The sequence below is a fragment of the Notechis scutatus genome, chromosome 4 (genome assembly GCF_049901735.1).
Source record: "Notechis scutatus isolate UNSWTSFEM ecotype Mainland chromosome 4, rNotScu1.2, whole genome shotgun sequence".
NCBI classification, from domain to species: Eukaryota; Metazoa; Chordata; class Lepidosauria; order Squamata; family Elapidae; genus Notechis; species Notechis scutatus.
The window spans coordinates 138895885-138912994 of record NC_142012.1 but is presented as its reverse complement, the minus strand read 5'-3'; the positions used below and the strand labels follow the sequence as shown (position 1 = coordinate 138912994).

General features: G+C 38.2%; 1 protein-coding gene across 4 annotated transcripts in view; it reads right to left on the bottom strand.

Annotated features, from left to right (window-relative positions):
- TRPC1 (transient receptor potential cation channel subfamily C member 1) overlaps nucleotides 1-13492 on the bottom strand; it is a 28338-nt gene extending 14846 nt beyond the window's left edge. Inside the window, exons 1-7 of one of the 4 annotated variants that reach the window (XM_087965119.1) lie at nucleotides 13157-13492; nucleotides 12375-12529; nucleotides 12132-12233; nucleotides 6234-6457; nucleotides 4701-4832; nucleotides 2131-2326; nucleotides 195-531 (exon numbers count right to left, since the gene is read on the bottom strand). In XM_087965119.1, the coding sequence (XP_087821245.1) occupies nucleotides 195-531; nucleotides 2131-2326; nucleotides 4701-4832; nucleotides 6234-6457; nucleotides 12132-12233; nucleotides 12375-12529; nucleotides 13157-13292 (1282 nt within the window). In that variant the 5' untranslated portion in view covers nucleotides 13293-13492. The remainder of the gene's footprint in view (nucleotides 1-194; nucleotides 532-2130; nucleotides 2327-4700; nucleotides 4833-6233; nucleotides 6458-12131; nucleotides 12234-12374; nucleotides 12530-13156) is intronic. The other 3 variants (XM_087965120.1, XM_026664631.2, XM_087965121.1) reach the window with 3 other exon arrangements.
- Between the last annotated feature and the right edge of the window lie 3618 nt (nucleotides 13493-17110).

Genomic DNA, 17110 nt, shown 5'->3' with positions numbered 1-17110 from the left:
CTGGAAGCACAGATTTTTCTAACTTTGCATTCATGCATACAGGCAGTTCAATTCAGTTCACTGATATTCAGCCCACAGTTCTTCTTATAAAATGGTATGTTATATTAAAGTATATATATCACATCAGGTGGCCATCCAAAATGTATTCATTGACAAAGTCAGAATTTTAACAGTTTCATATTCTTTATACTTACCAATGAGCCACAGTAGTAGAAGATAGTCTATTCTCTCTAATGCTGGTCCCATTGTGTTTTTCTTATCTTCATTGTAGACAAGTGAGTACAAATTAAGTAATAACAGAAATGTAAAATAAGAAGCTCCATGAATGATAAATTTCATAAAAGGAGTATGAATTATTCTGCCTATTTGAGATTTTGGTGCCAGTAAATAACAAAAAGATAGTAGAGGCCAAAAGATGCCAACTGTCAAGACTGTCAAAATCTTCTTAAATGTATGCTTGCGTCGATAACCAGCCATTTGTCCAAACCAGACAGTATTGAGAAATTGCTGGCAATTAGATTGAGAAACAAACTGCAATAGAAAAATATTTTACATGAATAAGCACTTTCTAAAGAAGCTAATGATTTACATTCTTGGTTTAAAAGAATAACAAAAGTAGGCAGAAATAATTAGCTACATAGTAGCACTGGAGGGTAAATTCATTTTAAACATGTACATTCTATATAATTAAACATAATCAGTTAATTAAACTTCATTGTATGTTTAAAGCAGATACTCAATCTTTCTCATTTTATGTTTGCTAATACTAGAACAACTGTAAATAATGTTTGTGTGGTGTCCTCAGCCCTATCTGCTGATCTGGTGATGAAGGTTGCATTGTACTATAAGCACTACTTCTTTTTACCATATTTTGATATCACATCAGAACATTCATATACAAAAAGCAAGACCTGAAATGTACCAGTGCAATGCTGTTTTTGTTGGACTCACCAGCTTGACACACAATAAAATATTTAAAATCTTAACTATTATAGCAACCACATCTCATAATATCCATTACTTTGGGCTGTGCTTTCTCAGAACTATATGTGTGAAACAGATTTCCCATTTTACAGGACAATGCTCTTTAAAACACACACATAGACAGGCAAAGTATTAGAGCTTTGCCAGGTTTATAAACTGACAACATATGGCTTTTAATCCAAAATAAGAAACAGTAGGATTGTAAAAATAGTTACTGACTTTCAGCTAGGAATAATTGGAATAATAATAATAAATATGATTGGGAATGCGGAACAAAAAAAAAACTTTAAAAATGGTCACATGAGAAACAGTAATGTGAAAGTGTTGCTTACATTAGTGCCAGTCATCTCCTGCACAAAATCTTGCACCATATTTTACAGAGGCAATTAACTTCAGCAACTGCAGTACCATTACATTATATGTCAGCCAACAGAAATTGGATGAAGTAAAATTCAAAACACTGTGCCACATCAGGTGTATGAGGTAAGAATCAGAGCAGCAAAACCAGCGAATCTCTGAGCTGTGAAAAGGAACTCGTACTAATAAGGCATTAATTCTCCCTTGCCATTTGGAATCTTGTCCCACAAATACATTGACTATTGTCTTATATAGAGAAAAGTATTGTGCTATGCTGCTAATTTATATCCTATGTTTATATCACAGATAGTCATTGAGTTCCAACCATAATTAAGACCAGAAATTACATTGCTAAGCAAGGCAATTGTTTAGTGGTGCCCAATTTAAAGGCTTTTTTGTCATGGTTGTTAAGTGAATTATGTAGTTATTAAGCAAATTTGGCTTCCACCATTGATTTTATTTGTTGAAAGCAGGCTGGGAATGTCACAAATGATGATCACATAATCCACCATTACACCAGTACCAAGAGCCCAAGTTTTGATCATGTGACCACAGGGATGCTGCAGTGGTCGTAAGTGCAAGGACTGTAATCCTACATTACTTTTTTCAGGATTTTTTCATATGGTCACTAAACAAAAGATTGTAAGTCAAGGACTTTATTAGATTGTATTCAATTAATACTACAATTTTTCTAATTATTAGAAGTTGGAAACTTACTAAGACACATATCTGTTTTATCCCATCTATTTGTAACCAGATTCTATATTTAATAAATCAAAACTGACATACTTCCTTTTGGTTATACTTAATGGCAAGCTTTAGTCGACTCAAATTCATTCTCTCTTCTAGTAATCCTCGTTTATCCACATGTTCATCACTTGCAGTGTGATTCAATATAACTTCAAGCTCCCGGGAATTTCGTGCCTGAGCAAGTAAATCTTTAGCAAAGGTTTTGCACTGCTGAGCCAGTTCTTCATAATCATTTCTAGCAAATACACAAAGTAACAAAAATTACTTCTAATGCTAATTTAATATAATCCAATACCAATTAGATTTAATCTAAAGCTAATACAAACAAAAAAGAAGAATATAGTTTTCCTGAACAAAATTGATACCAGACTGGAATCAACTACGTAAAATCAAGTTGGGTCAAATAAATTATTTCAGTCACTGAAAAAGAACAAACTTTTTAAAAAATAAAGATTGTATAGTAGTTAAGGTGCTGGACTAGGACCAGGGGATTCAGGTTCAAATCCTTTAGGTATGGATGACTTTAGCTATGGAGAAAACTGGAAGCAGAAATGCTATATATCTTGCCATCCATTCATAAATTCATAAGAAATAAATAATTTAAATAATTTAGCTACATTGTCATTAAATATCCCTTAAAGGGATATTTCATTTACTAGATTTATGACTAACTTTTATCATATACATTTTAATGCATTTGGGAGTGGAGTTTTATTGTACCCTTTGTTAGAACTGAAGTGGGTTTTATATATATATTGTAAAAACAAATTAATAAAATCAAATAAATGTTAGAGATAGCAGTAGTGCTGTGTTGATTTTTATTAAATTTGGAACTTAGTATTTGGATGATACCACCAGAAATCTCTGAGCTTTAAGCAAATATAAATAATGGCACTAGGAATGAAGCCTGAGTTGAAGAAGACTTGATCTTTTAAAGTCCTCAGTGATACATATGGATTATTAGTTCTAATTTTTTTAAAAATCTTTTCATTACCATGCAGAATGGAATTATGTTATCAAAATAGAGAATAAAATATTCATGAATGCAACCTTATATTTTTCTTGGCAATAGTGCCAAAGTAATTTGTCTCTGTGATCTTCAAGATACGTCAGTATATGTCTGTAATTTAACTTCATCTGTTGTTGTTAGTTGCGAAGTCGTGTCCGACCCATTGTGACCCCATGAACAATGTTCCTCCGGGCCTTCCTGTCCTTTACCATCCCCCCCCCCGAGTCCACTTAAACTCACGCCGACTGCTTTAGTGACTCCATCCAGCCACCTTATTGTCTGCCGTCCCCTTCTTCTTTTGCCCTCAACCGTTCCCAGCATTAGTCTCTTCTCCAGTGAGTCCTTCCTGCTCATTAGGTGGCCAAAGTATTTGAGTTTCATCTTCAGGATCTTCATCTTCTAAAGAGCAGTCAGAGTTGATCTTCTCTAGGATAGGTTTGATCACCTTGCAGTCCAAGGGACTTGCAGGAGTCTTCTCCAGCACCAGAGTTCAAAGGCCTCCATTCTTTGGAACTCAACCTTTCTTATGGCTCAACTTTCACAGCCATACATTGCAACTGGGAAAACCATAGCCTTGACTATATGCACTTTTGTTGGCAGGGTGATGTTTAGCTTTTTAGTTTGCTGTCTAGATTTGCCATAGCTTTCCTCCCTGGGAGCAAGAGTCTTTTAATTTCTTGAGTGTAGACACCATCTGCGGTGATCTTGGAACATAGGAAAATAAAATATGTCACTACCTCCATTTCTTCCCCATCTATTTGCCAGGAATTGAGAGGGCTGGATGCCATGATCTTAGTTTTCTTAATGTTGAGTTTCAAGCCAACTTTTGCACTCTCCTCCTTCACCCGCATCAAGAGGCTCTTTAGTTCCTCTTCACTTTCTGCCATTAGAGTGGTATCATCTGCATATCTGAGGTTATTGATATTTCTCTCTGCAATTTTAATTCCAACTTGTGATTCATCTAGCCCCGCCTTTCTCATGATGTGCTCTGCATATAAGTTACATCGGCAAGGTGACAGTATACAGCCCTGCCAAACTCCTTTCTCAATTTTGAACCAATCAGTGATACCATGTCCAGTTCTCACTATTGCTTCTTGACCCATGTGTAGCTTTCTCAATAGACAAATAAGATATCTGGTAGTCCCAACTCTTTAAGAAAGAACCTCACTTATTATTCTCCAATAATTAATATATAACCAGAGTAATTGTATTTGAATCAAAAAGTAACACAGTATAAACTTGTGTTGATTTTGCCCTTAACTAAACATTTGCTATAGTTCATTGAAATATATATATAGTACCTTCTAAGTTAATTGTAAATCTATGACCTTAACTTAAAACAGTTCATGAAATATTTGTATTAGTTCCTTGTTCTTTAGTAACAACATTCAGATATATTATTTATTCCTCAGTATGTTTGTCTAGGAATAAGAACTATAGAATGTGTGACTCATTTCTCAGTAACTGTTAATGAGTTTGCATTAGAAACTTTCTGTTTACAACATGTATATAGTATTGTTAGTCAGGCTCACTTGTGATATGCATGCATCAAATAATATCATGCTGCTGAAATTACAGTAGCAATACATATTATCCATACCTGAATTCAACTTCTACTAGGCTTAATTCTCTTAAGTCTGCACTAAGTTCAAAGGCTCTCAGAATTGGATCCTCTTCTGTCAACATTATTAAGGCAGGACTAGATAAACATCGATAAATATCGAGACGAAATCTGCAATGGCAATGTTAAAGAATACATCTTAAGATAAACAATTTTTATTTGATTAAACATATCAACTCATTATTTATATGAAACCTATTTTAGAAATCTGACATATTATCAATAAGCTAAAGAATTTCCTCCAAAGTATGTCAAAAGAAAGTCCTTAAATGTTTTTAGTTTAAATACTGATAACACATTTAATTAAAGACTTGATTATAAGATATACTGCTATCCATTATTGTTCAAAGGACAATTGTTTTAGATTAAAATTCTCAAAACATGCAAACTCATTAATCCTACTCAAAACAACTTTGTCAATTTGGGATATTATATCCACCACTGTAATTTCATGATAATAACAAAAATGTTGCTAGTATCTACCTTAGAGGTTCTGAGCAACTAGATGTGGCAAAATATTCCTTTTCCTCTCTTGACAATCTGATTTAATTTCAGCTCCTGATTTACTCTGGGTGCAATGCCACTCTCCCTGAAAAAGCAGGTCAATAAAATATGCCAAAGTTTTGGCCAAAGGGACTTTTATTCCAGCTTCTGTTTTTGTGCCAATTATGGCCTTTGGGGGAGAAAGAAGCCTTTGCAATAGTGACTTACTGTATGCCTTTATCACTTATAAAGTAGAATACTGCCATGCTTTCAGTTTTGGGCTGCCTTTGGAGACCACCCAGAAGCTATAGTTGGTATCAATTTAACTCTGTGCCTACTGCCTGGTGAAAGTCACTATAGTTAAAAAACATTAGCCCTGCATTAGTTGCCAATAAATTGCCAAGTATAATTCAAAATGCTGGTTTTGACCTGTACTAAACCTACATGGTTAAACTTCCAATTAGCTTCAGAATTGCCTTCTCCGAATAGAATCCCCTTTGCAATCTATTTGGGAATAGGATATGCACATTTATGGAACAGTTTGCACCCAATATCGTATTGGCCCCTGAGTTATGCTTTTTATGAAGGCAATGAAAGCAAGTATTAATCTGCTGTTTTAATCCACATTAATGAATTCTGTTTACCTGTTTTTATGAATAATATGTTTTAAACTGCCAACATATTAACAATTTATAGTAATATGAAAGAAAAAAATAGTTCCTTGTTTACAAAAGCCTCTTTTCAGGATTACTAGTGATATAGTAGGAAGCTGATTTACCACCAGTGAGATGGCTAAACCATTGTGTTCATTACTGTATAATGACCATCAGAAATTATCCAAATATTTTTCACAATTCTCAGATGGCAGGGATTAAACTTAACATCTTTTTCATGCAAAGGTACCATACTCTATCAAATATATCTTTGTCATGAGCATTCATTTTATTCTAAAATATAAACTACTTTATTATTATGGTGGAAAATGGTGGAAAAACTGCAGGTACAGATGAAGATCTAATTATTGTTAACCTGGAGTGACGTAAACTATCTTTTTTGTTCTTGGCTGTACACAATGTACATTCACACCCCACAGCATGAGGTTTGGGTAGCGACACATCCTGTTTTAAGAGCATTGTAAGAATTTCATAGTTGTTACGGTGAGCAGCTAAAATGACAGGTGCCACATCCATAGTTGTTGAGTATTCTGGATTCTGAATACGTTCCATTAATTTCTGCAACAGATAGACAAACATCTGAGAAAATAAATTAAGCTTGATGAATTACTAATACAGAGATGAAATCTAAGAGACATCTGATTTGAAACCAAAACATACATTTTAAGGTATTAAATATTTTTAATTTCAAAATTACTAAACTGGATGCAATGATTGATAAATGTTAACTAAGTACATTTGTTTAATTAAGAATTTTTTCCTGAAATGAAAAATGAATACATGGTTCTAAAGTCCATATGCTATTTCTCTTATTTCTAGGGATAGGGTACTAAGAAGTAGAATGAATAAACTCAGTTATGCTTGTTATATGTTCCTCCTCCTCCTTAAGCAGCCAGTTGTAGACACACATTTGTATAATAGTACTTTAAGTGATAAAATAAAAAAATAGATCAATGTGTATGGGATAATTTGAACAGTAACTTCTAGTGATTCTCCCAATTTAAAAAAACATGTAATAGAAAAGACCTTGTGGGATGTATTGAAAATAAAACAATTACACTATTACATTTGCATTACATTTACTGTAGACAGCCACTGCTCCATAGATCTGGAGTATATGACTCTTAAATGTAGACCTATATATCTTCTGCAGGAATTCAGTGTGGTTTTGATTACTGCAGTCTATGTCCCACCCAGGGGTAGGATTCAAATTTTTTAACAATTGGTTCTGTGGGCATGGCTTAGGTGGTGGGCATGGCTTGGTGGTCATGTGACTGGCTGGGTATGGCCAACTCAACATCACTCACATTGAGGCATGCATCTCCTCGCCTGGCCTCTCATGACTATGAGGATGCTGCAATAGTTGTAAGTGTGAAAAACGGCCGTCACTTTTTTCAGTGCCATTGTAACTTTGAATGGTCACTTCACATAAGCAAAGTAGGAAAGGAGGAAAAAAAACTCCAGAGAAGTTCCAGAAACAGGAAGACTAGTCCTGCCAAGAATGTAATAAGAGTTAATGGAGAGGCAGTTTCTATAAGCAACACCAGAATGTTTCCTTCCTGCCTTCCTTACAGGATTAGGCCAGTAATTTCTTCTAACAACCGGTTCTCCGAACTGCTTAGAATGTTAACAACCGGTTCTAGTGAATAGGTGCAAACCTGTAGAATCCCATCCCTGGTCCCACCTGATGCCAATACTACCATAGCTTTGGGATTCTTGTATAACATTGTTAGTAATCAGCAGAATAAGTCTTCTGATGTTGTGCATATCATAACGGGGGACTGTCATCAAGCTGATTTAAAAGCAGTGCTCCCTAAATTCTATCAGCATGTTAAGTGTGCTACTAGAGGACCAAATATATTGGACAAAGTATATACCAACATCAAACATGGCTATAAGGTTATACAATTACCACATTTGGGACAATCAGACCATATGTCACTGCTTTTAGCACCAGCATACATCCCTCTTAGGAGATGGGATGCCTATAATAAAGACAGTGAAATCTTGGCCAGAAGATGCTTCCCAACAACTTCAGTATTGTTTTGAGAACACATATTGGGACATCTTTTACCAGGCGCACACTGCAACTGTTCTGTGCTATATCAAACACTACACAGATACTATCACTGTGGATAAACGTATTAGGATCTATCCCAATCAGAAATTCTGGATGACCAAGGAAGTCCAGCGCCTCTTGCGTGACAGGACCAAGACCTTTAGGTCCGGTGATGGGGCAAGATACAGTGTTGCCAGAGCTAATCTGAAGAAAGGTATTCGGAAGGCCAAGACTGATTATAAGAGGAAGATTGAGGATAATTTTTATAGCAGTAACATAAGGCAGGTGTGGCGAGGGATTCAACAAATTACCAACCATCAACCGACCAATGTCAGCCCTGCTGAGGGAGATGCTTAATTGGCAGAGGAACTGAATCATTTCTTTACTCACTTTGAAGTGGAGATATCAGAGACAGGTAAAATACAACCACCAGCCAAATGTAGCCCCCACCTCATTGTGGAGGAACAGGAGGTGAGGAGCATTCTGAGGGCTGTGGACCCTAGAAAGGCTGCCGGTCCTGACGGTATCTCTGGCCGAGTGCTTAAAGACTGTGCTGATCAATTGGCTGGAGTCTTTACCAGGATCTTCAATCGGTCTTTATCCCAGTCCACTATTCCATCTTGTTTGAAGGCTTCCACCATTGTTCCGCTGGCAAAGAAGTTCCCTATCAATAACTTCAATGATTACAGACCAGTGGCACTCACTCCTATCATCAGAAGTGCTTTGAGAAATTGGTCTGCTGGCACATCATTTCTGGTCTTCCGCATACATTTGACAAATACCAGTTTGCATACAGAAGAACTAGATAGATCTACAGAGGATGCTATAGCCATCACTCTTCACACTGCTCTGACTCATCTAGAACAGCAGGGGGGGCTATGTGAGGATGTATTTTGTAGATTTTAGTTCTGCATTTAACACAATTCTTCCACATAGACTAGTGTCTAAACTTCTGGACCTTGGCCTTTCTTATTCAATCTGCCTTTGGATTATGGATTTCCTGTCTTGCTGCTCACAGAGGGTCAGATTAGGTAATCATACCTCTTCAGCCCTTATTCTTAACACTGGTACACCACAGGGTTGTGTGTTGAGTCCCTTACTCTATACTCTTTATGTGCATGACTGCATTCCCACTCATGCTAGTAATACTATTGCTAAATTTGCAGATGATACATAAGTGGTGGGACTCATCTCCGGGGCGGATAAGTCTGCCTGTCAAGATGAGGTGGACTGGTTGCTTTCATGGTGTGGAGACAATAACTTGATCCTCAACACAAATAAGACCAAGGAGCTTATAGTGGACTATAGAAGGAACAGATCAGACATCCCAGGCCTTGCTTATCAATGGAGACAGAGTGGAGCAGTGGCCAGTTTTAAGTTTCTAGGTGTTACCATAAAAGAAGACCTAACCTGGGGTGCTCATATTTCAACACTGGTCAAAAGGGCCCAGCAGAGATTATATTACCTGAGACTTTTCAGAAAACAACTGAATGAAAAACTGCTGGTGACCTTCTACCGCTGCAGCATAGAGAGCATCTTAACTTACTGCACCTGTGTATGGTTTGCCAATTGCACAGTGGCAGATAGGAAAGCATGATACAGAATAATAAAAACAAAGACAAATAGGCTGAAAAACAGCTTCTATCCCAGGGCAGTAGCTCTTTTGAATTCTGCTGTATAGTGCAGTATTGGTGCGGTGTTGGGGGGTTTCGTTCAATGTGTAGAGGGTGAAGGATGTGTGTTTGTGTTTATTGTCATGGTCATGAAGTGCACTGAAGATGGTGTTTGATTTCGTTGTACAAGGTGCAATGACAATAAACTAAACTAGCTAACTAACATACTGTTACAATTTTTATCTTTTTGGTAATGCTTATAAAAACTAGAATTATTAGAATTTTTCCCTTTTATAATATATATGGGGTAGTCCTTGACTTAGAACCATAATTGGGCCCAAAATTTATGTCGCTAAGTGAGACATTTGTGAATATTGCCCCATTTTACTACCTTTCTTGCCACAGTTGTTGAATGAATCACTGCAGCTGTTAAATTAGTAACATAGTTAAGTGAATTTGACTTCCCCCTTGTCTTTGCTTGTCAAAAGGTCACAAAAGGTAATCAGTCACATGACCCCAAAACACTGCAACCATCATAAATTTGATTCATTTTCCAAGTGTCTGAATGTTAATGATGCAACGGTTGTAAATGTGAAAAATGGTTATAAGTCACAAAGGTACTGAAAAGTACCTTTGTAACTTTGCACAGTCACTTAATGAACTGTTGTAAATCAGGGATTACTTGTATATGGACTGAGGTATCACCAATATGATGATGATACTCAGCTGTATCTCTCAGCCCCTGGTGAGTTAAGTGTTGCTGTGTCCTCCCTCTCGCAGTGCCTGGAGTCTGTTAGGGGCTGGATGGGGAGCAACAGGTTGAAATTAAACCCTTGCAAGACTGAGTGGCTCTGGGTTTGAGGTTCGTTGGCTCAGGGAGAATTACCTCCTTTAGTCTTGGATGGGGTGGCACTATCCCAAACAGACCCTGTACGTAATCTAGGGGTTTTCCTGGACCCATGACTCCTTTTCGAAGAGCATGTGGCGGTCAGGCTAGGAAGGCCTTTGCGCAACTGCGGGTTGTGCACCAGTTACGCCCTCTCCTAGATCAGCGGTCCCTCATGCCCGGTCACTTCCCGTCTTGATTATTGCAATGCCCTCTACATGGGGCTGCCTTTGAAGAGCATCCAGAAGCTCCAGCTGGCGCAAAATGCAGCGGCCTACATGGTTTTGTGCAGACCCTGGTATGCATATGTGTCACCTCTCCTGCAGTAGCTGCATTGGTTGCCGATTTGCTTCCGGGTGCAATTCAAGGTGCTGGTTATCACCTTTAAAGCCTTTCATGGCTTGGGCCCGGGTTATCTGAGGAAACATTTCTTGCCAGTCACATCTACCTGACCAGTGGTGGGATTCAAATTTTTTTACTACTGGTTCTGTGGGTGTGGCTTGGTGGGTGTGGCATTGCTTGGTGGGCATTGCAGGGGAAGGTTACTACAAAATCCCATTCCCACCCCACTAACCTACTTCCCAGCTCCGTTCTCCTGTGCAGGGCAACAAAAGAAGACCCAGCCTATCAGCTGGGACTTGGGAGGCAGAGAATAGATGGGGGTGGGACCAGTCAGAGATGGTATTGACCGGTTCTCCAAACTACTCAAAATTTCCACTACTGGTTCTCCAAACTACTTAAAATTTCTGCTACCAGTTCTCCAGAACCTGCTGTATACCACCTCTGTACCTGACCTATTAGAGCAAGGAGGCAGGAAATGTTGCAGGTTTCACACCTGAGGGAGATACACTTGGTGGGACCGAGAAGAAGGGCCTTCTCGGTGGTGCCTCCCTCTCTCTGGAATATCATTCCCCCAGAGATTAGAATGGCCCCCACTCTAGCACTCTTCCGAAAGGCACTGAAGACCTGGTTTTGCCAGCAGGCCTGGGCAACCCAGAGAGGGATGGAGACCATCAAATGGCAAGTATGATCTGCTGTCGTCGGGGTGGTTTTTGGTTTGTTTGTTTTGTTTTTTGTTTTTTTCCCCCCAAATTTTGTTCTATTGTACTTTACTAATTTATTTGATTCTTTTTGTTAGTTTTTATTGTTTTTTATTGTTATTTTTGTTTTAAATGTGGTTTTACATTTTATAAGACGTCTTGAGTTGCCATGGGCGAATAGGTGGCAATATAAATTAAATAAATAAATAAACAAATATACAAATGCTTATTTTGCTTATTTGAAAATTTAAGACAATTTTTCAATTTGATTATTTATAACTCAAGCAGCAGAATGCCATAATGGTTAAACTAATACTTTTAAAACTTTTATGCTTTATACATAATCGGTAAAATAGCTTCAAGGCTACTCTCAGGCATGAAAGCCCATTACCCAATATAACTCACAGGATTGTTGTTGTGGGGAAAATTGTGGCAGGGTGCTATATGTGTCCATGAATTCCTGAATATAAAGCTAATAAATAATTAGAAATAATGAATATATCTGCCCACTTTCAGATATGTAATCAAAAACTTTTCAATTGCTCTCCAAAGTTTTTAAGATCAAGATTTTTAAGATTTCCCATTATCAAATACACGCTTGAAGATTTGACATCATGAGATGCACTCTCAAACACAGAATTAAAGCAATACTAACAACAATCGTTGGTCTACTGGATCGCTTTGGTCGATGATTAAGTAATATATCAACAGCTCCCACAACTTCTGAGTCAATGGCCACCAATAATGCATCTGTAGACTGAAGAAAATTAAAGCACAAATAATAGCAAATTTCATACCATAGAAGAAAATATACATTGTTAAATTAGAAAATGACAATGTTTTAAGGTAGGCAAAAAGAATAGAAATTTCAAATTTATACTGATGTTATTAATAGTACCTGACAGCCATAATCCAGCAGAAGCTGTAGAATGTCTAGATTCTCATTTTCAATACTTATGGTAATAGCATTTCTCCCAAGTACATCCACACAATTTATGTTCATCTCACCAGAACTATTCTCTTCTAAAAGTTTCTTCACCATGTAATAATCACCTAAACCAATAATATACAAAATCCTATTTTAGCAATTTAGATTTTAATGTTTAATGACTTTCTTTAATACTTATTAAATTTGTCAGCAAGTCAGTCATATAAATTTTGATTTAAAAAGCAAGCATTCCCAGAAAACTACCCTCTTTCCCCTTTCAAATATAGCAATAGAGAAGAATGATCAAAAGCTGAAATTAACCAAACAAAATGACACGTTATACTTTGGTTGCTTGACAATCTACGGTAATTAACTTTGGGCTTTTCAGCCACGACCCTTCATCAACAAAGCTAACAGACTCATATTCCCATAAAAGGGAAGGGAGGAAAAGATGGGAACTTTTGATGCCTTTTGCTATTGTTCTTGCCCGTTACAAGGAATGTACATCACTCAGTGGGTCAGAATCCAGAGTGCTACCCCTTTTTTACGGATCACATTTTGTTTGTTCGGACTGAGTTTCTCATCCTAGCTACGCTCACGAATAAGGAGCAGAACCCCGGCCTTTTCCGGCGGTGCCCGCTTGGATGCTGGGCGGATTCCTTGATGAAGGCCCGCTCCTGGTTGATAATGCGGGTCGAACGAAAAGAGTTTCCTTGCGGCAATGAAGGGAAAAGCGAGAGACGGAGGTTTACCTTTGTCGCAAGCCAGCAGGAACAATTTTTCGTCCAGGGTGGTTTCCTCCTTCACCTGCCGGACGTCCTTTAATGCCAGCAGCTTGTTCGGGGAAGCCAAGGTCGATGGGTCTGCACTCTGGTATAGAGCAGCCATAGCGCCGGCCTCGCAGTAAGCGGAGGCTCATCGGAGAGGCCGCTCTGGAAAGCCACCTTCTTCCTCCTCCTCCTCCTCCCAGCAATCCCGCTGGGATACCCGCGAACCAGGCGCGCCTCACGTGCCACCCGAAGAGAGAGCGAATGACGCGCAGCTGTCAAACGGGGGCTCGAGCGACCAAGAGCTCCGCGCGCGCACGCGCAAAAGGCTTGTCTTCCTTCTCTTCTGATTTCTTCCGCAGTCGAAGACGGTCAACGGTCCCCCGTTCCGTTGGAGACGCAAGCGGGCGGTCTCTATGCCGTTCTTTGTCCCGGGCGGCAAAGAGGAGAGCAACGCAGGGACCGTGTCAGTCCTTTGTGGTTCAATGTACAATAGAGTAATCAAATTGTAAGGGGAGGAAATATAACCTTGAACCTGAAAGCTATTTTCAGTGAGCTTAGAATATCCTCTAGGACCCGCGCCCATACTCAAGGTGTTCTCTTTTCCCCCCGGCCAGGGCTCATCAAACCTTCATCTCTTTATTGTTACCACAGTGTCTGTGACTTTCAGCAGAGCATTCATGCGAGATTGGATATAGTAGAATTTATTTTTTCTGTCAATCTGATGGACCACAGAAATATGGCAGGCAAAAAAGTAAAAATTGGTAAAGATTCTAACTAAGCTGTCCTGGCAAATCTGGACATAGATTTGGTAAACAGATCAGTAAATGTCAATCTACATTCCAATATCAAAGAAAAGGAGACTTAACAGCATACGAATGAACTATCATTCAATATTCTTCATTTCTTAGATCATCCAATGCAGATTAAAGCCTTGCATGACAAAAAGAGATGCCAGATGTTCAAGCTGGCTTTAGAAAAGTAAGAGGAATGTGAGACATCATTGCTGGTGCAATGATTGAGAAAAGCAAACCAAAAAGTCAATATATGCTTAATTGATATTGAAAGGCTTTCAACTATATTAGTCCTGTCAAGTTTAAAGAATTGGTAATTCTAGAACATTTTTTCAGGGAAACCTATTCATGTCAGAAAAGAACAATATAGACAGAATATGGCGAAATGGACTGCCTCCAGATTGGCCAAGGCATAACTGTATATTCTCCCCTTATTTATTCAGTTTGTATGCTTAATGGGCATTAAAAGGAAGTTGGACAGATGAGCATTGTTGTAAAACTGGAGGGAGAAACATCCCTGACTTGCACTATGAGCATTACACTATTTTGATAAATGACAATGAAAGGATCTGCAAGCTCTAATAATGAAATTCAAGGAGTGTGAGCTCTACAGATTTCTCTTCTAAGCAAGGTGTGGCAAGAACAAGAGAGAATGGTTTGAGAAGAAGAAAAAGCCAACCAGTATCTTGAGGGTGAGTGCTATACACCCTATTAAAATGCCAGGTTTTTGAGATGTAAAAAATATCTAACCACTAGTTAGAATGCAGTATTGCAGGCAAACTTTGCCCATATAGTCAGGAGTTCAGTCCTGACCAAATCAAGGTTGACTCAGCCTTCTAACCTTCTGAGGTAGGTAAAATGAGGAGCCAGATTGTTGGGGGCAATATGCTGACTCTAAACTGCCCAGAGAATGTTGTAAAGCATTATGGTGTTGTATAAGTCTAAATGCTATTGCTATTGATAAAAATCAGACCAAGATAAATCATTTCAGAATTTTTTCCATCTCTAACATATAAGCTGTAAATTCAATTGAAAAATGAACTGAAATCTTTTGGAATGAAATAATAAAAATGTACAAAAACATGGCTGCATAAGTGTGCACACCCTTGAACTAATGCTTTGTTGTTTTTTCCTTCTTGTTGTTTCCTTCTCGCTTGTTTACATCACTCCCAATCCAACAGGTAATTTTCTTTTTTCCACAATGCCATCCTGGACTTCAAATCTTTCATTAATTGGTTTGAATGTTGGTTAGAATAAATAGAAAATTTTTGCCTAAAAGGCCTTGTTTTTAATTGGCGTTTCCCTACTCTTCTGCTTCTTTCGTTAATTTGTAACCACTATTTCTGCTCCTTCTGTACCAGGCTTTTGTGCAAGATTTTTGGCCATTCATAAAGAAATAGTTACTAGTAGAAAGCAGGAAAAGGGGACAATTGTGTTAGAAAAATTAAAAATAATAAAGCTGCAAATTCTCCACCTCTCCCCATTTTTTTTCTTTGCCTCCCGTTTCTGCCACACACACCATCTCTCTTGTTGCAAAATCTGTTCTATATTAACATTCTCCAAATCCTGAGTTCTGATTGGTCCACGCGGACCGCAACCCGATTGGTTAACTAAACAACTGTGATTGGCGCGCTAATTGGCTGAGCCGATTGCGGGAAATTCGAAGCGCTGCCATTGGCCGCCGAGCCGCCGGCCGGCTGAATAAAGCCAAGCGGCTCGCAGGTCCTGCACAGAACTGTATATTCTTCAATAAAGAGCTGAATGTGCACTTTGAGTCTCGCATCTCTATGCGACCCGATCTACCTGGGACCGATCTACCCGAGACCGATCTCCCAGACTTAACAAAATCTTTCCCCATTTCCCTTGACCTACCCCATTTGCATATGTAAACTAGATCAGCCCCATGATCATACATAACTCAAACATGGCTATGTTTCTGCTTCCAATAACCTTTTAATCGTATCATCTAGGAATCCACAGATATTCCATCTCAATAGAGCCTAGAAGCTTGTCTCAATATTCTATCCTGTTAACAATGGAATGCTTAGCAGCTTTGCTTTACAATAGAAAATACATTTTTCTTTGTTTAAACCAAAGGTCTTCAAACTTGGCAAGTTTAAAACTTGTGGACTTCAACTCTCAGAAATCCTGAGCTAACATGTCTGGAGGAGGAATTCTGGGAGTTGAAGTCCACAAGTCTTAAAGCTGTCAAGTTTGAAGACCCCTGGTTTAAACTTTTGTCGCATTTACTCAAAATGTGTCAGCGACTCACCTCATTTAGATTTTTTCCCCTTCAGTCCCAAAATGTATAAACATCTTTGTATTATTCAAGTTCCCCATTTCTTGCAAAACAGGCACCCAGTGATCATTGAATAAAGTTTAGCCATTTCTCTCCCTCTCTGTGCTCCTTTCTTTGGTAGAAATTCCAAAATTACATTTAAGAAGATTAGCTTCTTTGGGGAAAATCTTCAAGATCCAAAGCTGAGAAATACTGGTGAATGGACCTAGAGAAGGGCCTCATTAGGCACACATAGGAGAGGGTGTTCTTCCAGATCACCAGATTCCAGATCACAGAGCTTTCTAAAACCAGCACTGTAAATTAGGTCCAGATATAAACCAGCAGCATATGTTTGTATTGGCCAGTGTGATTTAAGTGTGTTCCTCCAGGTTTAGAACAACTTGCAGATGATTTTCACTCTGTGAATTAGGTTGGCAACTAGTTTTTCTCAATGGAAAAGTTTTGAATTTTGATCCTTATGGTGGGGGTATATGTGAGCTTATATAGCTTTAGATTTTATAATAGCTATTGGCAAGTAATAGGCATATAAACCCTTCAAACATTTTCCTCTAGTATGAAGGATACCTACACTTGAAGAATCGTAATAAAGATAAAACTGGTTGCAGTACCTCCTACTGCTTAATACAAGTAGACCTCAATTTATGACCAGGTGATAAACAACTGTCTGAAATTATAAGAGAACGATGTTTTACAGTTGATAAAGCCATTGTAAGATGTTTGGCCACCATACCCATGTTCACGTTGTAGTTTGGGTGCTTGACAATTGGCTTGTGTTTATGACTTGTACAAAAATAGACTTGCTATTTCTTTTATTGATTTTTAATTTAGTGTTCTATTAAAAATTGT